Source organism: Myotis lucifugus, unplaced genomic scaffold (genome assembly GCF_000147115.1).
Source record: "Myotis lucifugus unplaced genomic scaffold, Myoluc2.0 scaffold_18, whole genome shotgun sequence".
Lineage (NCBI taxonomy): Eukaryota > Metazoa > Chordata > Mammalia > Chiroptera > Vespertilionidae > Myotis > Myotis lucifugus.
This window is the reverse complement of record NW_005871066.1, coordinates 4,046,064-4,071,160: the sequence shown is the minus strand read 5'-3', so window position 1 is coordinate 4,071,160 and position 25,097 is coordinate 4,046,064. Positions and strand designations below refer to the sequence as shown.

The 25,097-nt window shown below is 46.7% G+C and overlaps 1 protein-coding gene across 1 annotated transcript in view; it reads right to left on the bottom strand.

Annotated features, from left to right (window-relative positions):
- Positions 1-1,388: 1,388 nt before the first annotated feature.
- The window catches only part of ZNF862 (zinc finger protein 862), a 26,033-nt gene continuing 2,324 nt past the window's right edge, over positions 1,389-25,097 (bottom strand). Inside the window, exons 2-7 of the mRNA XM_023751061.1 lie at positions 21,549-21,653; positions 18,205-18,866; positions 16,678-16,807; positions 8,181-8,285; positions 5,253-7,367; positions 1,389-3,519 (exon numbers count right to left, since the gene is read on the bottom strand). Of these exons, the coding sequence (XP_023606829.1) occupies positions 3,347-3,519; positions 5,253-7,367; positions 8,181-8,285; positions 16,678-16,807; positions 18,205-18,855 (3,174 nt within the window). The 5' untranslated portion in view covers positions 18,856-18,866; positions 21,549-21,653 and the 3' untranslated portion in view covers positions 1,389-3,346. The remainder of the gene's footprint in view (positions 3,520-5,252; positions 7,368-8,180; positions 8,286-16,677; positions 16,808-18,204; positions 18,867-21,548; positions 21,654-25,097) is intronic.

Below are 25,097 nucleotides of genomic sequence, written 5' to 3'. Positions count from 1 at the left end.
GAATGAGCCCTATAACCTGGAATAGTGGCCAGACCATGAATCAAACCCATGATCTACCGGTTCATGTGTCAATGCTCAACAACGGGAATCACACTGGCTGGGCTTAGTAAACCCTTTCTAAGCTGAAATTTTTAAAATCACAGTAATGTGACAATAGATATTTAATTTAAAAGTATTTTAAATTAAATATGTATTTCAGATTTCTAAATGTATTGTGAAAACTCATGTACAAGTAAAGCGATTTCTAACCTAGAAAGTGAGTGTGGCTAGCTGGTTTTGGTTTCCCATTTTCTTTCAGTAAATGACAAAATATGTGACCTGTCGAGAGTACTTAAATTTATGTTCCTATAGTAAATGCTGAAAATGCTAAGAATGAATCATTAAATGTGAAAGGAAGGCTAAAGGGGATAATGTTTGGCCAGTTATCCTTCCCCCCCCCCCCCCCCCCCCCACCTTGAGTCCTTGGCTGGCAGACACCTGGATGCGGGAATTGGCCAATCTTCACACTGTCCTGCTCAACACTGAGCACGCCTGGGCTTGGGAGAGAAGCAACAGTCCAGTAGTCCTATGCTCTCTAATCATTAGAGTCTAATGTATCCCGCGGGGGGGGCAAGGCTGAGGCTCCTCCGGCCCCCACCTGGTCTCTGGCTCTCACCCTCCTGTCAGTTATTGCGCTGGCTATTCAGGTCAGTCATGGGGCGCGGTGGGTGGGTGGGGAAGGCCAGGATGGGAACATGGAGTTGCCATGAAGATTACAGGTAGGAGAGGAGGGTGGAGGCTTGTCCAGGACCCTGGGCAAAGGTGGAGCACTTGCTCCTTCTATCCCCAATGCCCTTCAGCTTGGTTGCTTGTGAGGCAAAAACAGGAAGCCTCTCCAATCCAGGGACAGCCAGGCCCTGGGGTCTGAAACCCAGCAGCTCTCTTGAAATGAAATGAGCTGGCCCGGCAACAGGTCTCCGGGAACGGCCTAAAGGCGCTCGCCACACTTCAGCCCTGGGCCAGCCTTTCTGAGGGGTCCGGCTTCTTCACAGGCTGGCCCTGGAAGCTTGCTCAGAGCACAGAAGTGGCAAGGCAGGGTGTCCCCAGCTGGCCTCCACGTCAGCATCTAGACCTGCATCGGGAAGTGCATGGAACCCACATGCAGCATTGCCCGCAGGACTAAATCTTGCTCGGAGGATTTAGAGGCTGGAAGATGCCACGGGAAAAGCCCTTGCAGGAAAGTCACCTCAATTCGGAATTCCTATGGATAAGGGGGGAACTACAACCCCCACTTTTGAGGGCCTTTCTCGCTTCCATCCTACCAGTTCACCCCACAGTACCTGGCCTGGGGCAGATTCCCGAACTGCACACAGAAACTTGTGTGAGTGGTCTCCATCTTGGCCCTCAAGGTCCTGCCCCAAGGGCAGGAAGAGACATTTCCACAGGTTCAAGGCAGAAAGTGAGAGCAGAATTCCTGGCACAAAGGCTAAGTGCTAAGGGTGGGGAGACAAGGAGTCAGAATCCTGGGAACCAGGGGTCAGCCATCTAGTGAGCCTTTCAGATACTAGCGTTGCAGGGGCTCTCAGCACCTTTAAGGAGGGGGGAGTGGGCAGACGGCTGGCTGAGGGTCAGACCACCTAGACTTGCAGCAGAGCAGGGACCCCAGCTGGGGCCGGCAGCAAGGCCAGCAAGGAGCCTGAACAAGCAAGGCGGGGGCAAAGAAGCCCTGCCCCCGGTCCCGGCAGTGGTTAGGTAGGCAGGACCGGACACACCATCTCCAGCCAGAGAAGCAGCCGAGGAGCCTGCTGAAGGAAGCTGCCTGGAAGGAAAGTGTTTTACTTTGGGGAAGAAGGGCAGATGGGCAAGAGCACGCAGGAACCTCACAGTGCGGGTGCCCTTCTGTGCCTGGAGTGGGCACACAAGTTCCGGGGGGACCTTACAGCCAGGCCCTGAGCCCCAGGCCTGGGGGTCTGAGCAAGCAGGTCTGGGTGCATATTTCACAAGCACCCCAAGGCGTCCCAGGCTGAATCCCCAGAGCAATGTTGGGAAGAATGGACCAGACCAGTGGTCGACAAACTCATTAGTCAACAGAGCCAAATATCAACAGTACAATGATTGAAATTTCTTTTGAGAGCCAAATTTTTTAAACTTAAACTATATAGGTAGGTACATTGTTATTAACTTAACTAGGGTACTCCTAAGGCTGAGGAAGAGCCACACTCAAGGGGCCAAAGAGCCACATGTGGCTCACGAGCCGCAGTTTGTCGACCACGGGACTAGACCGTCATGCCGATGGCACATCTTAGGAGCACCTCTTCCCACAGTAAAGACATGGGTGACGGGACAGAGGATGACAACAAAGGCTGAAAGCAGCCGAGTCCCCTCTGTGCAGTCCGAGGGCTGTCTTGCAGGTAGGTGGATGCACTGTCATGTGCCAGTTCTGTGTCAGGCTGGGGACCAGCAGGCACATGGACTCTCTGCTACTTAATGGAGGGGGAAACTGAGGCACAGCAGAGAGGAATGATTAATCATGGCTGAACTACTGCCTGTAGTAGAGCAGGGACCGGATCCCAGCCTCCTGAGGGCAACCTGGTCCAGTTTGCTGCTTAGGAAGGCACTCCAGCATGATGCAGGTCAAACTCAAGGGCCGCAACTGTGGGACTGGGTGGGACGCACGGGCTTGGCTCGCTCCAGGGAGATGCTTCTCTCGACTGGCCTGGAGCCACAGGAGGAGCTCTCTGGAGCGCTCTGTGCAAAGGGCTTTGCTTGTCTCACCCTAAAGGACGGTCCTAGGAGGAGGTAGAGAGATTCTCTGATGAGTTTCCCATTTTGAAATCAGGCTGTACCTGCTTGTCATAGAGCCAGGGTGACATCCCAGAGCCAGGCCAGCTGAGCCTGGAGCCTGCTCATCCTCTGCCCCTCACCCAGTGTCTTCCCAGGCCACCGAGGCTGTGGACAGCCCCACTGGAATGCTCCCCAACGTTCCAGGGGGCTGGGGTGCTCCTTTAAGTTCCCACCCCCAGTAGTCGCTCCCACTTCAGAAAAATCCTCTTGCCACTAGAATATGGGGTGAAATCTTTCACAATGGGATTATTTCCTGAAGCACCTGAAACATGAACTTGAGATAAGAGCCTCTGCATATGTCAGTGCTGTCCCTGCTCCATTTAGAGGTGAACAAGCTGTGCACCTCCTGATGGCCCTGCCTCTCTGGCATGTGGGTGTAACTACCTTGTCACTGCCCACTTCCTGTTCTTAGAGTCCCTACCAAAGGAAGATTCTAGGGCACAGAGCCTGTCAGCACAACCACAAGGGGCAGGGTAGGGGTCTCCAAGGCAATCCTAGGATTCCTGCTCCTGCAGAGCCTGTATCAGGACAGCACAGGGGCCTCCTGACTGGTGTGGGGGTACAGGAGCCTGTCAGGAGGGTCCATGAGGCAGTCTTCAGGATCTCCACCCGTTCCCGTAGGATGGATGGGTGGCTTCTGGGTCACGGCCTCCTCCACATGGCGTGCTCCCATCTTCTCCGTCCTGAGCACCGCCCCTCAAGTGGGAGGAAAGAGAAGGCACCATCAGACTTGGGGAAAACACAGTATATGAGGATCCCCTTCCCACTGCCAACTGCACCCCAAGGTGTATCCAGTGGAAAAATACGGTGGCAGCACAGACCAGAGACATGACTAGGGCTGCAGGCTGATCTATGCCCACGCTGGGACACAGGACCTCCCCTAGGGGCTGTTTGTCCCTTGAAGTCTGAGGATACTTAGTTGCTACAACCAGGAGGGTACTACGGGTATCCAGTGGGTATGTAACGGGTAAAGGCGAAGGATGCTGCTGAAGACCCACCACCCACAGGACAGGCCCTCACAAAGATTTATTTGGCCTCAAATGTCAACAGTGCTGAGGCTGAGAAAGCCCGCCTGGGAAAGCTTTATCATATAAGATCTGGTAGGGTTCGCTATTTGCTTCAGATGTACAAATCCCTGTGTCCCCAGGAGAACCACCTGCAGAAGGGCACAGCTGGTAGCATCTCTGTCTCCTCCCCCACAGGGCTGGACACGACAACAAATGCTGGGATGAAGGACTCCCCTCCACCCAGCTACAGGTCAGGGCCACCCTGCTTCCTACAGAGCCTCTGTCAACCCTGAGACCCAGTCCACTGCTGCCGACTACAGATGCAGAGGTGAGAAATGAGAGCAGAAGCCCTGGCTGGTGTTTCTCAGTGCTTAGAGCATCAGCCCATGCACAAAAGGGTCACGGGTTCAATTCCCGGTCAAGGGCATGTACCGGGTTGCAAGTTTGATCCAGGGCCCCAGTCAGGCATGTGTGTGAGGAAACCAATCAATGTGTCTCTCTCACATAAATGCTTCTCTCTCTTTCTATCCCCATCCCTTCCTTCCACTCTTTCTAAAATATCAATGGGAAAAATATCTTCAGGTGAGAATGAGAGAGAGAGAGAGAGAGAGAGAGAGAGAGAGAGAGAGAGAGAGAGAGAAAAGAAGCAATGGCAGGAAACCAGCTGGAAGAGCCATCAAGAGACAAATCACAGCTCTTTCTCTGTTAAATAAACCATGAAAAGCCTAGGGAACCTCCATAACTATCGTGTTTACTTTGGTTTTCAGTGACCACCTGCAAAAAGTTTCTTGCTTCAGTCTTCCAGTAACATCCCCATCAAGTTTTGTCCCTGGACCCGCCTCCAGGCCAGTAGGCAGTGCATGCCCTCAGGACTGCCCCCCTGCCTGGACCACCCCCACCTTCTTCACCAGCACCTTCTCCACAGCCCTCTGACCTGCACTGACCTCCTCCCTCTCCAACCTTCCAACTCTGCATAGCCGATCCAGAATGTGATGTTGCTGCCCCAACTGGTCCAGTCATCTGGGTATTCCCAATAGTCGGCACTGCTTGCTGGTCCCTGTTCTAAGCACTTGACATGTATTAATTCACTTTACTGATGAAAAACAAAGCACAGAATGATTAACTTGCCCAAAGTCACACACTGGTTAGCGGGCCGGAAGTTCGTGCTCTTAGCACTGTATCTGTGCTTACAGTGAGGGCCTCTTGCCTCTCTAGTGGATCATAAGCACCTTGAGGGCAGGGGTCAGATCCCAGGCAGCCACTGGTTAGTGAATGGCTGGGCACACACAGAAGCTCAGCAATACCTCAGGCCAAGCCCATTGTGATGGCTGATTTTATCAGATGCTCCTGCTCACGGGCCTGGGAAGATGAGATTCCCTTCCACCGTGTTCCCCCTCCATGAACTCTACCATGTAGACTTACTTGCATAGGAATGGGGTGGCACCGGGGCGCAGGTGTAGGCGTGGCTGAAGCGCCGGCCCGAGGAGGTTAGGTACCAGTGCTGGATGGCGGGCTGCGGGTCATACTGGGTGACTGCCACACCATTCACTGCTGTCATCATGAGCATGTTGATCACCTCATTGGAGAGCTTGGTCCTCTCTTCGGTCCTGATCCGGTTCATGGCACTGAATCCACGCTCACAGCAGGAGGTGGAGACGGGCACACAGACCACCACTGCCACCAGCCTGCTCAGCAAGGGGAAGCGGCAGTGCTGGGCCAGGGCGCTCTTACACAGCATGGAGAGCGGCAGGTTCCTGGCCGTGGCTTTCAGGCCCTGCCACTCCTCCAGGAGGGCGTGCTCGCTGTACCCTGGGGGCATTGAGAGCTCAAAGTACCTGGCAAGGGCAAGGATATCATCATTCCCAAAACTGGCCAGTTCCGTGCCACTGGGCCAGGTCGTGGTGTCAAACACCTCCATGTTTTTGAGTTGTGGGGGACGGTGTGTGTCAAACCTCTGCTGGAGGTACTCAGTCCCTGTCAGGATCACTCTCTCCCTGTCCGCCCGGAAACGCTGCTCTGCCACCTCCGTTCTGTCTAAGGAAATGCCATGCAGCTGCCCATCCTGGAAGCTGGCGTTGAACTCTTCCTCTTTGGGCCCCGCCCGGTGACGGAGGGTCTCCAGAGCGACATAGGCCCGTCCCAGCGTGGAGTTCACCTCCGTAATCAACACCACTTCTTTCCGGCACACCTCGGACAACGGCCTGTAAATGCTCAGGAAGTCCAGCAGGAAGTGGCAGAACTTGATGAAATGGAAGTTCTTCGTGAGCTTCAGCATGCCTTTGGCCCTGTGCCCAATCTGGCCCCCGGCCGCTGCCACACTCTGGAGGTGCCGAGCCAGGGCAGGCCAGCTCAAGATGAGCACGGTCAGTGTGCGCCTCCTACTGGCCACCCACTTGACTGCATTCAAGTCCTTGAGGCGGGTGATTTCCTGCTCCAGTGCCGCAGCACCTTGCTGCAGCTCTGTCAGCCTTTTGTTGGAGGATTGGTAAAACTTGAAGATGGTTCGGATGTGCCGGTCACACTTCTTCACCAGATCAATGCCCCCACAGGCATCCACCACCGCCAGGGGCAGCCGGTGGGCCACACAATGGACGGGCAGCAGCTGGGGGATGATCTCCTGGAACTTTCCCACAAGGCCTCCTCTGTGGCTCAGCATGGTTGAGCCATCGGTTCCCAGACCCACTACCCAACCAGGCTTCCGGAAGGGGATGTCCAGCTCATCCAGTGCAGAGACAATGGTCTCGAAGTACCCATCCACGGTCTCACTGTAGAGCGGGGCCAACGTGATGTAAGACTCTTTCAGCTCCATCCCCTTAAAGTAGCGGAAGTAAATGGCCACCCAGGCCTGGTCTGAGGAGTTGGTGGAGCTGTCCAACAGCATGCTCACGCAGGGGGAGTTCCGGACGTCCTCGAGGATCTCCTTCTTCAGAGTCTCGGAGATGTATTTGATGAACTGGGTGCACGCAGTGCGGTTCCGGTACTTGCTCAAAATCATGGTCCCTGTGCTTTGGAGGAGCTGCAGGATCTTCTCAAAGTCATTCAGTGGCCTCGAGTGGTAGGCGATGGAGTAGGCTGCATTGAAGAAGTGCTCCATGTTGGCCATCAGGTCACTGGAGATCTCTGGGACTAGGGCAGCCTGAGGGGTGTCCTCCTGAATTTCAACAGTGTTGACGCAGAGCTTGTGTGCTTTGCTGACTTCATGGTATTTTAAAGTCTCCACTTTAAATGGCCCCGTGTAACCTTGGACTAACCGTGATGACCTGTCGTGGAGATTCGGTTTTTCTTTGCAAGCTGAGCAGAAGAGCTTGGTCTCTTCTGAGTCAATGACTAACCATGGGAACTGCCCAAACCACGACCTCTGAATGGAGCGGGGTCTGTAAGTCCTCTTGATTTTCCTAGGCCCATCTGCTTCCACGTCACAAAGGCTGGATCTGCAGTAGGAGGCACATGTCTCCACGGGAGGAGCTAGAAGCAACGCAGATTCCACAGCCGAGGCCTGCGTGTCTGCCTCTCCGGCAGCCACCACCTTCTTTTTCCCTTGGGAGCAAATCAGACTGCTTGATTTTGCTGCCCAGAACTCTGCAGTCTCCCATCAGCTAAGACACCCAATGTAATAAGTATCCTGATGCAAAGCAGAAAGGATGAATGTGGTCCACCTTTCTAGAGAGCACTACTGGCTTCCCCATTATTATCTATGGAAGTCAAGAATTGGTTGCTAATCTCTGTGGGCTCTTTAGCCAGCTTCCCCCTCTCTATCCACACAGTGACCCAGGATCATGTGACATCAGCTACTAATAAGCTTAGTTGACCACCTTGGCCATAGATGCTATTGGATAAACAGGTGGCTTTAATCCTCTTCTGAGGCATCACAAAGAAATGAGGTTAACCATCCATAAGTCCTTATGAGCCTTTGAAAGAAGAGAGGAACAGAAGTATAAACAGGAGCCAACAAGTTACTGCTGGAGATATGCAAAAAACTAACTCCCACAGGCCAGCGGTGCTAAAGACCAGAGGAGGAGGGAGAGAGTAGAGGCTCACAGGCCTGTGGGCACATCGCTGATCAGAACCAGCATCTCCCACACCCCTCCTCCCATCAGCTCAACCACAGGCCCCTTTAGCACTTCTGCTCATCAGAGTTCCTTATTATTTCCATACTGTCCTGGTTTCCCAGTTTTCTACGCTCTGAGGGCAGGGTTAATTTCATATTCATCTCTGTCTACCCAGAGTCTGATACAGGGCCTGGTGCACAATAGGCTCAAGTGAAGTATGGCTGAACTAACACTGTGTGACTTGCCACAGCTACCTGGGCCCCTGGACGTGCCCTCCAGAACTCAGTAGATCAATACTCACCTGGAGAACGACCTTTCCCCGACTTCGTCCCCTTTGGATCCTTGATCCAGGGTGCAGCTCTATGCTCCAGTTTTGATATCAAGTCTGGTTTGGTAGCCACGGGCCCTATTGCAAGGACAAAGAGTCATACTGATGTCACTGCTATGGACCATCAAGTCAAGTAGCTCGCCTAAAGCTATTTATGGTTCCTGAAATATTCAGGGATGCCTCTGGGTCTATCTCTTAATTGTCTATTCAGCCAGAGGCATGATGGATGCCCATTCATCTAGGATGCCAATTTATTCTTAAAACCCAAGAGGTACCCAGAGTAGGGTGTATCCATCAGCCAGGATAAATAACTTCCTTAGATCCATGGGCCACGGGCCAGCCAAAGGCATCTTGAGTGGAAAGCATGAAAATAGGAAGAACCATGGGGGATAAAGTAGAAAGAGAGAAGACAAGGACGATAAAGAAAGCCAGCCGAGAAGTGGAAGAGTGCCACCAACTACTGTCCTGTGAACTTGAAAGGCCCCTTAAAAATGTCCACCACCTGCCATGAAACCCAAAATCTGACTAGAAGAGGTTCATGTCTTTGGGTTAAAAACTGCCCTTTATTTAAAACGTGAATATCCCTCAAGGGTATACAAAGAACTCACTTTCTTGATTTAAAATAAAATCCCTTAGTGTCCACTTACATGCTTCTGTATGTGTCTATGTGAATGTGTGTATAAGCTTTCTTTGGAAGGACATACAGACAACTGATGGCTGTGGGGCTGCTGGGGAGGAGCAAAAGACGAGGTCACGGGGAGATTACTTTCACTAATCAACGTTTAGGTGATTAAATATATGTATATTTACTATATGTGCCTATATGTATCCAGGTATTTACTATTAATAAAAATATAATAAAGTATTAAAGTATGGTGGGTTGAACACATATCCTGCTTAAAACAAGGCATAAGCCCAAGAGAAACATTGAACTAGAAATATGAGTACATTTTTCAAAGATGGAAAGATAAAAGAGCAAGAAAGATAACAGCTGAACACCAAATGCTGGCAGAAGGGGTGAAGGAGGAGGATATGAATTTGGCCATAGAATCCCTGGAAGGTTTAGGACCCGGAGGCCCCAGGTGCAGTAAAAGGTGGTGGGAAAGGGATGGGAGGACATGGGGCCAACTCAAAGTCTACACAGACCAACTCCACCCAGGTCCTCTCACCCATTCCAGGAAACCAGTACACACCACCACCCTCACCCAAGGAGAAGAGAGATCGAGTCTATAGGAAACCTAACCAGAAAGGCTGGGACCCTGGGATAGTGGGGAGTGGAAGAAAGGTGAAGAAAGGTTGCAATACAGACAAGAGATGAAGACAGTCCAGATTCTGGAAGGTGTGTTCCTCTGCTCCAAGACCACTGGTTCAGCCTATACCCTCCAAGCAGGGGACTGGAAGAGTTTTCTTTGAAGAAACTGAATTGCCCCCTCCCCACCCTCTTCCTCCGCCAAAAACCTATGCAGACTGACTTCTGTGGGCACGTCAGTGAGACATCCAGGTTCACAACTGGTCACCCTACAGTGAAGCGTACCCCTTCATGAGCCCCAGCCATGCACACAAAGATTTCCACACAGTTTTTTTTAAGGCTTTACTCTTAAATATGTATTAACCTAATGATATTTATTTATTTAAGACAAGCCTCTAACATAAAACAACTAGGAAAAAGGATGGAAGAAAGTAGAGATAATGCAAAACAGAACTTCAAAAAAGACAAAGTAGGATTAATAATCCCAAAGAGAAAATGCATGATAGTCATCCATGAAAAGAGCAATAAAGGCTCTTAGATTTAAAATGTGACAGAAGAAATTTTAAAAAATTAAAAGGAATTGTTAGAAAATAAAATCGAGGAACTATCTAAGGAAGCAGAACAAAAAAGTTAGAAGCAGAAAACAGGGGGAAAAGAGAAAAATAAAACAAAACTAGAGGTTTAACTTAAAAAGTGTAATATCTAACAATTAGGACTTTTTGGAAGAAAGAGAGAAAATAGGTATGAAGAAATAATAAAAGAATTTTTCCCCAAACTGGAAAAAGTAAGTTTCCACACTTCAGAACCCTGGAATAGATCTTAAAAAGAATATAAAAACAGACTGTGTTCAAAGATTTAGGAATAAAAGGCATTTATATTTCTCAATAGCACCTGTAAGACCTAAAAGCAATGCTTTCAAAATGCTGAGGAAAATTATTTCCAACCTGGAATTCTATACCAACCCAAATTATCAATTGCGAGGGCATTTTCTGATATGCAGAGTCTTAAAATATTTCTTCCCATGCACACTTTCTTAGAAAGTTACTGGAGGATGTGCCCCAACAAAGCAAAGACCTAACCTGAAAGAAGAGACAGATCCAGGAAATAGGGGAAAGACAAAGGACAGTGTGAGGCCACAGCTACGCGGCAGGCCTGGACGATCACGAGTTTAGACAGAGCAGAGGCAATGAAAGACCCGCGACAGCAGTCTCCAGACCGAGAGTGAAGCGGATCGGTCACTGGAGTTTGATCTTGGGGGAAAGGCTCCTCAGAGGAGTGGAATTTCACTGGAGAGTTTCAGAAGAACTGGTGACAGGACAGAAAACTGGCAAAAGAAAAAATAAGAAAGAAATTCAATTCCAGGGGAAAATCCTACAACAAAGGAAATATAATATGCCACTTTGATCAGAAGTAAATCATATATAATCATAAACAGTTCACACTGAATTAACCAAAAAGTGTGGTGTACCTGTTCTGAGAGGATGGAGGGAAGAGAAGGGGGGTGGGGGGGCGGGGGTGAGGTAAGAGGACCATATCTTCATCTTCCACAGTAGGAATCAATAGATAATATCTAAAATCAATAAATCAGGAAGAGCAATAAACATATGCAACAGGATAGTCAAGTGTGATTCTGTCTGCCTGTTTTGGCTGAAGGCCCCCCCAAAATAGAAGCCAACTATCCCCATTCCAAAGCTAGACACAGAAGCCTAACTGGGAAGGAGGGAAGCTAAAACACTGAGCCGTAACCCACGCCCTCGCCTCAAAGAGGGAATCAAAGCACTTGGAGTGACAAGGTCAGGGAGCTGGATATTGGAGATGTTTCTGGAAAGAGCTGTCAAGTGCATTGTGAGCCTCCTCCACATACTACCATGGGGAGGAGTGGGGCAGGCTACTTTCCCCTGACCTTAAGCCTAGTGGGAACGACAACCGGACCTGTATCTCCTGGGGCTACGGGGCTACTCATGAATCCAGGCCTGAAAAAGACTAAGGCAGAAACTGGCTGATGGGCTCCCTTGTGGTGGCCATTCTGGAAGAGCCTACTTTCCCAGGGTTTGTTGGAGCAAAGGATATGTGTTTCCCATGGTCCCTGCAGACGTGGGCCCCACAGGAAAAGAGAAGAGACCCGAGCCACTTAAAGGGACTTTGCCTGCAGCTGTTCACATGGGAGCCAGGGAGAACCTTTCTCGTACCTCTCCTCCCACCCACCCACCAGCGTTCCCACCCAGGTAGTGGCAGAGGTCCTGGAACAAGCTGGAGGGTAGAACTCCCTTCTTCCTACCGCAAGATTCAGGTCTAGACTTGAGGCAGGTTCAGGTAGGAGAGGCAAGAAATTTTAGCTTGAAATGAAGTCCAAAATTTTGACTACTACACCAGGACCAGACTTCTGTTTCCTCATTGTGTTTTTGTACAATTTTGCTATCATTTAAAACTTATAGAAAAATTCGACAATAATAATACAGAAAACTCCAATCATTAATTTTGTCCCGTCTGCTTTATCATGTTCTTGCATCATAGCTTAGCTAACCTACTTTAAATGTGCTCAGAACACACTATCCAGAAATCACTGGCCACACAGCATACTGTATTTAGGGTAGACACTGTTTACCCTCATGATCGGGGGGTTTGCTGGGAGATGTGGCCGCCCAGAATCATGGGAGAGTATCTTACTGAATATCGCTCACTCGGGAAAAGATCAAAATTCAAAATACAGCTTCTACTAAATACATATTGCTTTTGCAGCTTCTACTAAATGCATAAAATTGAAAAATCTTAAGTCAAACTATTGTAAGTCAGGGACCATCTGTATATGTATAATATATAAATTATATATATGTATATTATATACGCACACACACACACACACACACAATATTTTTCTGTACCATTGAGAGTAAATTGTTTTCACACCCCCTTTATCCATAAATACTTCCATGTGCATTACTCAAGAAAAAGGACATTCTCTTACAGGGTAGGCAAAATTCTAACAGGAGCTCCTGCCTAACCTCTGCCCCTGAGTGTAATGGAATCTGTGAACACAATATTACACTCATGATTATGTTATGTTACATGGCAATGACCTACCCTAATCACATCAGCCCTTTACAAGCAGGGAAGAACTTCAAAGTGCCAGGAGGATCTGACACACTGTTGTTGGCCTGAGGCTGGAGGCCACAGGTAGAGGACCTGACAGCAGCCTCTAGGAGCTGAGAAGGACCCCTGGTCAGCAGCCAGCAAGAAAACCGGAACCTCGGTCCTACGACCAAAGGGACTGGATTTTGCCAGCTTGTGCAACCCTAAGGGAAGAACCCAGCTGAGCCCAGGTGAACGTCTGACTTACACAACTGTGAGCCAATAAAAGGGTGTTTTTAGCCACTAACTTTGTGATAATTTGTTGGGTGGCAACTGAAAACTAGCATGACTTATATAACCAAAGTATAAAGATCAAAATCAGAAAATAGAACATTGATATACTACTACTATCTAATCCACAGTCCACAACTACGTTTCTTCAATTGTCTCGAAATGTCCTGTGTAGCTATCTATATGTCTATTTTTCCCAGGCCAGCACCAAATCCAGGATCATAAGCTACACTTAGTTGGCATGTATCTTAGGTCCCATTTGTCAGCCCTTCTTTGTCTTTAGTTATCAAGGCATTATTTCCTTTTTCTTTTTTCTTTTCCCTGTGGTAAAATATATGTAACAGAAAATTGACCATTTTAACTATTTTAAGTGTTCAGTGCAGAGATATTAAATATATTCATATTATTCAACCATGATCACCATCCATCTCCAGAACTCTTTTCATCTTATAACTCTATACCACTAAATAATTACATCCCTATCGCCCAAACCAAGAACCCCGTACCCATCATTCTACTTTCTACTTCTGTCTCTATGATTTTCACTACTCTAAGTATCTCAGCTACAGGTAATCAAACAATATCCATCTTTTTGAGACTACCTTATTTCAACTAGCATACTAGTAATGTCCTTAGGGTTCAGCCACATTGTAGCAGACTACAGAATTTCCTTCCTTTTTAAGGCTAAAATAATATTCCATTGTATGGATAGACCACATTATGCTTAGCTGTTCATCCGTTAACGGGAACTTAGGTTGCTTACATGTTTTAGTTATTGTGAATAACAGTGTTATGAACATTGTTGTACAAATATTATCTTCAACAACCTGTTTTCAATCCCATAAGTAGAAATGTTGTATCATGTGGTAATTCTATTTTTAATTGTTTTAGGAACTCCCCACTGTTTTCCACAATGACTGTACCACTTTACATCCCCACCAACAGTGCACAAGGGTTCTAATTTCTCCACATCCTCACCAACACTTGCAGTTCTTTATTTTTTGGCTAGTAGCTATCCTGGTGGGTGTGAGGTGGTATCTCAATACAGTAGTTTTTACTTGCATTTCCCTAGTGATCAGTGATGTGGAGCATTTTTCATGTGCTTATTGGCCATTTGTATATCTTTGGAGAAATGTCTATTCAAGTCCTTTGTTCATTTTTTAAAGATTAGGTTATTTGGCTTTTTGTTGCTGAGTTTTAAGAGCTATCTATATATTCTGGATATTAATTCCTTATGAGATGTTTGATTTGCAAATATTTCCTCCCATTCTGAGTTACCTTTTTACTCTGTTGACAGTATCTCTCAATGCACAAAAATTTTAAATTTCATGAAGTCCAATTTGTCTACTTTTTCTTTTGTTACTTGTGCTTTGGCATCATATCCAAGAAATCACTGCCAAATACAATGTCATGAAGCATTTGTCCTGTGTTTTCTTCTGAGTTTTTTATGTCATACATTTAGGTCTTTGATACATTTTGGCTTAATTTTTATATGGTTTAGATAGGATTGAATTTCATTCTTTTGCATGTGGATGTCTATTTTTCCCAGGACCAACTGCTGAAAAGACTATCCTTTCCCCATTGAATGGTCTTGGCACCCTTGTCAAAAATCATCTGACCATATACATGAGGTTATATTTCTTGGTTCTCTATTCTATTCCATTAGTCTATAGTCTGTCTTTATGTCAGTACCACACTACTTTGAGTGCTGTAGCTTTGTGGTAAGTTCTAAATTCAGGAAGTGTGAGTCCCTCAGCATTGTTCTTTTTGGCCTAACATGTGGTCTGTCCTGGAAAATGTTCCACATGTATGTAAGAATGTGTTTGCTGTTGTTGGGTAGAGTGCGCTGTATATATCTGTTAGACTAGTTGATTTATTGTGTTACATCTCCATTTCCTAATTTATCTCTGTCTGGTTGTTCCATCCATTATTGTGAGTGGAACACTAAAGTCTCCAACAATTACTGTAGAACTTTCTATTTCTTTCTTCAATTCTGTATTTTGTTTCATATATTTTGATAGTCTGTCATTAGGCACATAACAGTTTCTAATTGTTATATCTTCTTGCTGTGTTCAACTTTTTATTAACATATAATGTTATTCTTTGTCTTTGGCAACCTTTTTTAATTTAAAGTCTACATTGTCTGGTATTAATAGAGCCATGCCTGCCTTTTTTTGATTACTATTTATATGGAATTATCTTTATCCATCAGCTAACTTTCAATCTATTTGTGTCTTTGGATATAAAGTGAATCTCTTATAGATGGCATATAGTTGGAATATGCATTTTCATCCATTCTACCAATCTCTGTCTTTTGATTGGGAATTTGATCCACTTTTACTTTTAAAGTGATTACTGATAAGGAAGAACTTGCTTCTGTCATTTTGCTATTTGTTTTCTCTATGCCTTATAGTTATTTTGTCCCTTATTTCCAGGATTACTGTCTTATTTTGTGTTTAGTTGACTTTTTGTAGTGAAATGTTTAAATTCCTTTCTCATTTCCTTTTGTGTATATTTTATAACTATTTTCTTTTTGGTTACTATGGGGATTCCATTTAACATCCTAAAGTTGTAACATTCTAATTTGAATTTATACCAGCTTAACTTCAATAGCACACAAAAATGCTGTTCCTTTACAGCTTCATCTCCTTTACCCCTATTGACTATTGATGTCACAAAATTACATCTATATACATTGTATGCCCAAAACATAAACTAATAGTGATTTTTAAAGCATTAGTCGCTGCTGGAATTCCTAAGTTATGCTCAGCAGCCTGTTCTGTAAGTGCTAATAAAAAAAAAAGAAGTAAAAGACAACATGAAAAGTTGTCTTTCTGTTTTGATGCATGAGAACCTTGGGTGCTTGACAGAAAAAGAACAGGAAGCAGATGGAGGAGATATGTTCTGGGAAGGTAAGAAACACTATGACCTTCATCATTCTCCAGTGCCTAGTCTAGTGACACCTGGGCCACTTGGCCACCAACCCTTGCTGGCCCCTGGAAAGATAAGGCAGCCTGGGCACAGACGAAGTGGAGGACACAATACACTTAGAGGCCCTTTCTTGCCTCCATGCCTTTGCTCACGCTGTCCCCTCCCACTGTCATGTCTAGATGTCCTTCCACCTCCCTGTCCAGCTCATTTTCAACTCAGTTAAAACAACTCATACTTGGTGAAGACTTTGCTAATCTCTCCCTCTGTTGCCCAGGAAAATTAAATCACTCTTTTTAGCAGCCCTCGACACTTTTCCTGAACCTCTTTTTTTTTAAATCCTCACCCGAGGATATTTTTCCATTGATTTTTAGAGAGAGTGGAATGGAGAGGGAAAGACAGAAAGAGAAACGCATTGATTGGCTGCCTCCTGCACACGCCCTGACCAGGGCCAGGGCCAGGGCCAGGGCCAGGGAGAAGCCTGCAACCGAGGTACGTGCCCTTGACCGTGCCCTTCAGTCCGCAGGCCGACGCTCTATCCACTGAGCCGAACCGGCCAGGGCCTGAACCTCTTATGGAGCTTGTGTTATTTTACAGTTTCTTATTAAAGTATCTGTCTCTCCCCAAAACCCGCCAGCCTCTCGAAAGCAGAGACCTTGCTCAGACCTTGGAAGAAGAACGAGGTCAGATTCACCAGACACATAGTAGGTACTCAGTAAATGTCTGGTGGAGGACGGGTGACAGATGGGTGCAGAGGTGACAAAGTACAGTATATCCCAAAGCAAGGCGAGTTCTGAGGTGCGGAAGATAGACTCCTTCTCTGCCTGTGACCACGGAAAGGGCGGAAGTGGGAAGATGACCACAGCCACAGTGCCCTTGTGGGCTGCTCACGTCAAATGATGGTGGTGAACAAAGGTCTACATGCATCTTTACCCAGGGAGGCCAACAGCTCATAATTCATCCGCATCACGTCTCTGTACAGCTCCTTCTGCCGCTGGTCTAGCACGCCCCACTCCTCCCGGGTGAAATACACTGCCACCTCCTCAAACACCACCGGGAGCTCCTGCAACAGAGAGCAGCAGTCACTCGGTGCGCCTCTTGCGTCAGACACTGGCATGACACTTTCGGGTGCCTCTCAGGGCCTGCGTTTCCTAGGAAGCTCGCCAAGAGGCCAGATGTGCTCTGAGGAACTAGTTTATCCATCGGACTAAAGCAAATTCATGAGGCCTGGAATTAGTGAGTAAGAACCAAATGAGTCTCAGTGGGATCCCAGGGTCTCCTGGGAGGAAATATGAACATGCTGGAAGAATAGGGGTCTTGGTAGAGCCTTATGGCTGCACCCTGTCTCCTCCAGTCCTGAGGGGTGTCCTTACTCAGCCATGACTACTAAGGTGACCTCTGCCTCTAGGAGCACCTGCTGGAATTTCCCACTGGCGTGGAAAGGAAGGAGTAAAAAGCAACGAGAGATGTGACTAGGCTTACACACGCTTTACTGCTACAGGAATTCAGGTTATAAGAGGTTTGGCCTGTTTATTAGCTTCTAATCTAAAAACTAGAAGGAACATGAATGTGAAGAGAAATAAGTCTTGACACTTTTCTGGATTCTGGAAAAATTTGAGCTTATTAACTTTAGCTGGGCCCTTCCGATGTTAGATACGAGGAACGTCTGAGCTGTGCTCCTTGGTGTACTAGAGGATCTCACAAAGATTTGTAGCAAAATCCTACTTATATGGAACAGTGAAAAATGGGGAGGGTTCCAGTTACTCAAAGATTCCAGTTAACAGTTTTCTCACAGGCCAACCTTCCAAAGAATTAGAAAATTACAAAATAAACCGAGAATTAGGGTCTTCTAGGACCCACGAGCGCTGCAGGGAGTGGGAGGAAAACACTGCGCTGGCGGCCAAGGCCTGGGGGGAGGTCAACACCACGAGAGGCCTTGGACTCTGGACACGTCACTCCCAACGGTGCGTCCAACCAGGCTGCTCCCCCAGCCTCAGAGCAGCACCAAAATCACTACACAAAAGGACGTGTGTGAAGAGACGTGGCAGTGTTTACAAGTGCTCCGTGATTCTGCAGTCCAAGTTGAAAAGGAAATGTGAATTTGATGATTTACTAGTAAGCATGCTGCAGTTGTTCTGTGGTTGTTTTGGATTCTGGATAAAGGTTACTATTCTGAGTCTAGGTGCTTCCCTGCTATCAGAAGTTAGAATGTTCTGTCCCACTAATTATGTTTTGTTATCTGCGAAAAGGAGATGATAATAATAGGGCTGTTGTCTTAAATAAATGAGAGTTCATGGAGAGCACTTAAAACAATGCCTAAGGCATGACAAGCATCTTAGCTTATGGTAACATTAGTAGCAGGTAAGTTCATATAATTTCTTCATCATCATCACACAATATATGTTGTTCTCAGTATGGAATCCTCCCCTGGAGATGCAGCAACCATTATGAACATATTACCTGGCTGCAAGATTCAGCAGAGTCATTACGCACAATGTTAGTGTTGGAGGAGCTGCTGACGTCACTGGCGGTTTCTTTATGCCTCACATGGGAAATGCAGTCTACATACAATGCAGGAAGTGCTCCATTCCCCCCAGGCTCCTCCCGTTCAGCTTGAGAGCTGGGCAGGAGCTGGGCCGTATCACCATAGGCTCCCAGAGGCGCCGGGGGCTGCAGAATGGGATAATCTGGGCTGGCATCTCGGAGGTTCCGGAAACGGGCTGCCCAGATGGGGTCCTGTGTTGCCAAAGCACTGATGCAGAACAGGTGAGCTTTGCTCTTGGCATGATATTTGAGAGTCTCCACCTTGAACGGTCCTGTATAGCCTTCTATCAGTCGGGACCGTCTGTCTTTGGCGGAGGGGTGTTCTCGGCAAGCGGAGCAAAAGAGAGCCGTCTTCTCCTCATTCATGACCAGCCACGGGAACTGTGCAAACCAGGACCTCTGGATGGACCGGGGTTTCAAGGGCCTTCTGCATTTTCCTGCACAGCCTTCCCTGATGGTGCCACTCTCTGCTCTGAAATGGGAAAGACAGGCTTTCGTCTGAGGGGGGAGGTACGGTCCAGCTTCTCTGGCTGGCCCACGCATGTCCATTTCCTCCATGTAGCCCATCTTGGTTTTTCCTTTAGATAAAAGAGACAAAGGGAATTGCCCTCAAGTCCGAGAGTCAGAGCCACTGCCAATCATAGACACATCAACTACGAAAGCTGGAGATCACACAGACCAAAGTGACAGCCTCTCCCGCATTCTCTTCCTTCAGTCCCCCAGCTCCCAGGCCCAGCTTACTGCCTCCAGGAGGAAATCAGGTGGGTTTAAGCAGACGTTTTTTGTTGTTGTTTTTTTTTTAATTTAAAGGGTAGACACACCTGGCCAAAAGGAGATCGGTGCAATTTGATCTCTGCAACCCGAGACAGTGGCACAATCTTCAGGACTTCCAATTTATTTATAGATAAGAAACTGAACTAATAGAACATAGGGTCAAAAAAGAGATTTGAAGCCAAATGTAGCTGTATCTCAGACACAGTGCGGGTTCGGTTCCAGACCACCGCAAGAAAGTGAATATCGCAATAAAGTGAGTCACAGAAATTTTTTTATTTCCTAGTGCATATAAAAGTTATGTTTATACTATACTGTAATCTATTAAATGTGCAATAGCATTATGTCTAAAAAATGTCTGTACCTTAATTCAAGAATACTTTATTGCTTAAAAAAAGCCAATCATCGCCCAGCCGGCTTGGCTCAGTGGTTGAGCATTGACCTATGAACCAGCAGGTCACAGTTCGATTCCCGGTCAGGGCACATGCCCAGGTTGTGGGCTTGATCCCCAGTGTGGGGCGTGCATGAGGCAGCCGATCAATGATTCTCTCTCATCATTGATATTTCTCTCTCTCCCTCTCCCTTCTCTGAAATAAATAAAAATAAAAATAAATAAAAAGCCAACCATCACCTGAGCCTGTTGGAAAAATGGCGCTAATAGATTTGCTTAATGCACGACTGCTATAAGCCTTCAATTTATTAAAAAAAAAAAAGCAGCATCTGTGAAGTGCAAGAAAGCAAGGTTTGCCTGTACTGCAACTCCATACTCAGCAGGAGTCCCCTCCACAGTATTCTCTGACAGACAGGCATCAAGACAGCTTTGGTCCCAGAGTTTCCTTAAGCTGCTATCCATCTTTGTATAACTTCTACCTTGGACAGTTATACAGGAAAACACTGCGCTGGCGGTCAAGGCCTGGGGGGAGGTCAACACCAGGAGAGCCCTCGGACTCTGGACATGTCACTCCCAACGATGCGTCCAACCAGGCTGCTCCCCCAGCCTCAGAGCAGCACTGAAATCACTACACCAAAGAACGTGTGTGAAGAACCGTGGCAGTGTTTACAAGTGCTCCATGATTCCGCAGTCCAAGTTGAAAAGGAAATGTGAATTTGATGATTTACTAGTAAGCATGCTGCAGGGGCTACTTCACCCCTCAAGAGAAACAAAGTCCATTCCTCTGTTACACCACAACCCTTCAAAGAGGTGGAAACCCTCATAACCTCACTAAGATTTTCCTTCTTCAAGTTTCTTTATTCGCTCCTTAGTTGAAATGCTGCTTAGACAACTCAAACTCCTCTGGAGACATTTTTTTATGCATCAGTGTAAGTTCTGATGCCCAGGGCCAAGAACTTAAGAGACCAGTCTATGGAACTGCGCTAACCCAGGAGTACAAAACTCCGAATAAGAGTCAAGCATGGAAGAACAAAACAAATAGTATCAAGAAGTCTAGGGCTTGCCCTGACCAGTGTTGCTCGGTAGTTAGAGCGCCAGCCCAAGCACAAAGGGTCTTGGGTTCAATTCCAGGTCAGGGGCACACACCTTGGTAGCAGGTTCAATCCCTGGCCTGGGTCGGGGCACATGCAGGAGGCAACCAAGTGATGTGTCTCTCTCACATCAATGTTTCTCTCTCTCTCCCCCCCTCCCTCCCTCCCTTCCACTCTCTCTAAAAGTCAATAGAAAAATATCCTCAAGTGAGGATTTAAAAAAAAAAAAAAAAGAAGTCTAGGGCTCCTGTGGTCCATCTGAGAGAGATCATGCGGGAGAGCAAACTTCTGTGATTCAATTCACAGAGGAACTTGTTCCCACCCCCTTTTCCTCCCTCAGGAGGGGCTGGGTTAACTCAGTCTCTTACACAGTAACAGGTTACCATATGGCCCGGCTCTGCTTGAACCAAGCCAATCCCTGGACAGGACAGGTTTATCAAAGGAGGGAAACATAGCTAAATCCTTAGAACTCAGTAAATGACTATTCATCCATCCATCCATCCATCCATTATTCAGTGATTATCTATTGTGCAACTACCATGTGCCAGGCATTGGCACTGGGAATACAGTAGTAAAGAAGAGCAAGTCGCCCTAACTGGTTTGGCTCAGTGGATAGAGCGTCGGCCTGAGGACTGAAGGGTCCCAGGTTCAATTCTGGTCAAGGGCATGTACCTTGGTTGCGGGCACATCCCCAGTAGGGGGTGTGCAGGAGGCAGCTGATTGATGTTTCTCTCTCATCAATGTTTCTAACTCTCTATCCCTCTCCCTTCCTGTCTGTAAAAAATCAATAAAACATATTTTAAAAAAAAGAAGAAGAAGAGCAAGTCATGCCTTCATGGAATTTATGCCAGGGGATATGTGCATATTTTAGTTATGGTGAAGTTGGGGTGGTGGGGAGGGGGGGAACATTCATATGTAAGTTGGTAGAGAACAGGGAGAAGCAGAGGATGAGACAGGAGTCCTCTCTCCAGCTAAGCCCCCTGCCCCCGGTGCAGGTCCACACTCACCTGGGTGGTGGCTCAGGAGATTCCTCTGGCCCTGGACATTGCCTTGCCATGGTTCGGACCCTTGCTCAAACTTACAGAACAGCTCTGGGTTGGCAATAGTTGGTCCTGAGTCAGGAAGAGAGAGAGAGAAGCACTGAGATCTTGGATCTAGATCACAACACTAAGGAAAGATCCGTCTGTGACATCCTCTCAGCATTGTAGGATAATTGGTTAAGGAGGCAAATATAAATCTCAATATTTTAGCATAATGGTTTAGAAATGCCGGTATCCATGAGGCCCCTAAAAGAAAGGGACCAGTGAAAGCAATGAGGGGCACAGCAAGGTATGAAAACTATTGGTTCAGAACAGAGGCTCAAACTAAAAGGCTGAGAAGGAGCAGAGCCATAACACAACTGAGAAAAGTGTGGCCAACCATGTACCAGGACAGCTGCTACTCCACTCCAGGAGGAGGCCACCATGCGGACGCAGGGCCAGCACTGCCTGACGATCCCATTTTTCAAGAGAAGCCAGAAATCCATAGTTTTTTGTGAAAACTCCCAATGGTTAAATACTGATAACTTATATAGTATATTTTTTAAGAAGCCAAACAAAAGTGTTGAAAGCAAAAAAATAAAATAATTTGCAAACCTAATCTGTCCCATGAGCTACTACCTTGCCACTTCTGGTTTAGAAGAATTAGTGGTTTTCAAGTGTTTTAGCACAGGAAGAAGACCCAACCCAGCAACAATCCCCCCACCCACAGAGAGCGAAGACTGTCATTCTCATAACTCTTAGACACAGATCAAGATGAAAAGAAGAAAGGACAGGCATGACAGATGGCCATCAAATTGAAATCAGAAAATAGTATCTATGCAAGCACACACCTGAAATACAATTGCCGCTGTCCATGGTACACAGAGTCTACCCATAGAAGCAGAGAAAGGACATTCAGGAAATAGAAAGATAACCACATGGGCACAAAATTTTAAGTTGTTTTATATTATTCAACCTCTATGACAATCCTATGAAGAGGGAAGGCAAGGCTGAAAAAGGTCACACCAGTGTCATATGGTAGAGCTGGGACTGAGAACAGATTTCCACACTCCAGGTCTGACACTCTTTCTACCTCGTGTCCTGTGGGCAACAGAATTCACCTTGCAGTCCAACATAACACAGGTAGGGCTTCCCATTTGGCAACTTAGGATATCCTGAGGCATCATGGTGTAGCCCAATTTTCCCCAATTCTCTTGGCCAATTTAAAGAAAGGGTAGTGAGCCCTAACCGGTTTGGCTCAGTGGATAGAGCGTCGGCCTGTGGACTGAAGGGTCCCAGGTTCGGTTCTGGTCAAGGGCATGTACCTTGGTTGTGGGCGCATCCCCAGTAGGTGGTGTGCAGGAGGCAGCTGATCGATGTTTCTACCTCTCTATCCCTCTCTCTTTCTGAATCTCTATCCCTCTCCATTCCTCTCTGTAAAAAATTAATAAAATATATTAAAAAAATAAAATAAAATAAAGAAAGGGTAGTGAGTGATCATGACCAGGTAGAAAAGGTAAGTTAGGTAAGTTAGAAAAGGGACTGAGCAGATATAAATAGTATAAAGATGCCTGGAAAAAAATGGTAGGATTCCATAAAATTCTCAAGTATGTCACAGTCGGATGCACTCGGGAATGCCAATCCAGACTCACTCAGGTGGGGGGAAGTGAACCCACACCCTGGGGTGCCACCAGCCTGTCAGAACCACAGAGCTCCTTCTGTTGCTGACTCAGCAGCATCCATTCCTCCTGAAGCAAGTACAAATGATGTCATCAAATGCCACAGGAGCCTGAAAGGAAAAATTATACCAGCTAAGGACCAACTTCATCCTTAGATCAGTCTTTCATACCTGTGTTCATGATTACCTAAGGTCATCTCCTACTCTGGGAGTGTAACAGATTGGAGGAGGGGGCACCGTCAACCAACATACAAGACTACATCCCGCCAAACCGGTTTGGCCCAGGTTCAATTCCGGTGAAGGGCACGTACCTTGGTTGCGGGCACATCCCCAGTAGGAGGTGTGCAGGAGGCAGCTGATTGATGTTTCTCTCATCGATGTTTCTAACTCTCTATCCCTCTCCCTTCCTCTCTGTTAAAAATCAATAAAATATATATATTTAAAAAAAAAAAAAGACTACATCCCATGTCTCACCACCTAGGTTCAAGTCACAATGTCAGTGAGGCTCAGTCTTCTAGAAAAGACAATGCACTGAAACAAAAGAATCATAAAGAAGGCTGAATCGGGAATTCCATAATCCCTTCCCTGCCTGTTCTTCAAGGGCTTCCCACGGGAACCATTAGTTCTCAGCCTCAGCAACAACTCAGGGCACATTCTATTTAAAAGTTTATTTATTTTTACTTATTGATTTGAGAGAGATGAGGAAGAGGAAGAGGAAGAGGAAGAGGAAGAGGAAGAGAGGGAGGGAGAGAGAGAGAGAGAGAGAGAGAGAGAGATATCAATTTTGTTGTTCCATTTATTTATGCATTCTTTGGTTGATTCTTATATGTACCCTGACCGGAAATTGAACCCACAATCTTGGCGTATCCGGATGATGCTTTAACCAACTGAGCTACCAAGGCCTCAGAGCACATTCTTTTACAAAATCTTGAACAATGTAAGCTTCCCTGAGGAAGATGTACCTGAACCTAGAACTAGTTGAAAGTCATGCAGAATTATGTCTGAATGAAGTTGATGATCAAGACAGGAAAAGCTTTGGAGCTGAGAACCACATCCCATCAGCTTATAAAGCAGCTCTGACCCACCAAGAAAAGGCGACAGGGAGTGCAGGCAATGATTTTGGGATTATAAAAGAGCAATAACTGCCCAGCCGGTGTTGCTCAGTGGTTAAGTGTTGACCTATGAACCAGGAGGTCATGGTTTGATTCCCAATCAGGGCGCATGCCCAGTTTGCGGGCTTGATCCCCAGTGGGGGCATGCCAGAGGCAGCTGATCAATGTTCCTCTCTCATCATTGATGTTTCTCTCTCTCTCTCTGAAATCAATAAAAATATTTTTTAAATTTTAAATAAATGAAAGAGCAATAACTAGCTGATGCAAGAAAATGGAATCCTCACCCAGCAGTGGACAAAATGAGAAACAACTCAAATTATACCACTAATTCCTCAAAAGACTCAGGTTGAGGCAGCACTTCGAACCTCTGGCCTGGGAACGAAGGCAGTGAGGCCACAATTATAAGAATTTTAGCCAAAACCGGTTTGGCTCAGTGGATAGAGCGTCGGCCTTCGGACTGAAGGGTCCCGGGTTCGATTCCGGTCAGGGGGCATGTACCTTGGTTGCGGGCACATCCTCAGTAGGGGGTGTGCAGGAGGCGGCTGATCGATGTTTCTCTCTCATCGATGTTTCTAACTCTCTATCCCTCTCCCTTCCTCTCTGTAAAAAATCAATAAAATATATTTAAAAAAAAAAAAAAAGAATTTTAGGGAAATCTGTTTGCCAACAAATGCCTACTGAGAGTCCCCAACAAAAGGCAGTAAGAGTGACAGAAGCTGACAAGGACCTCCCCCCCTACTACATGCT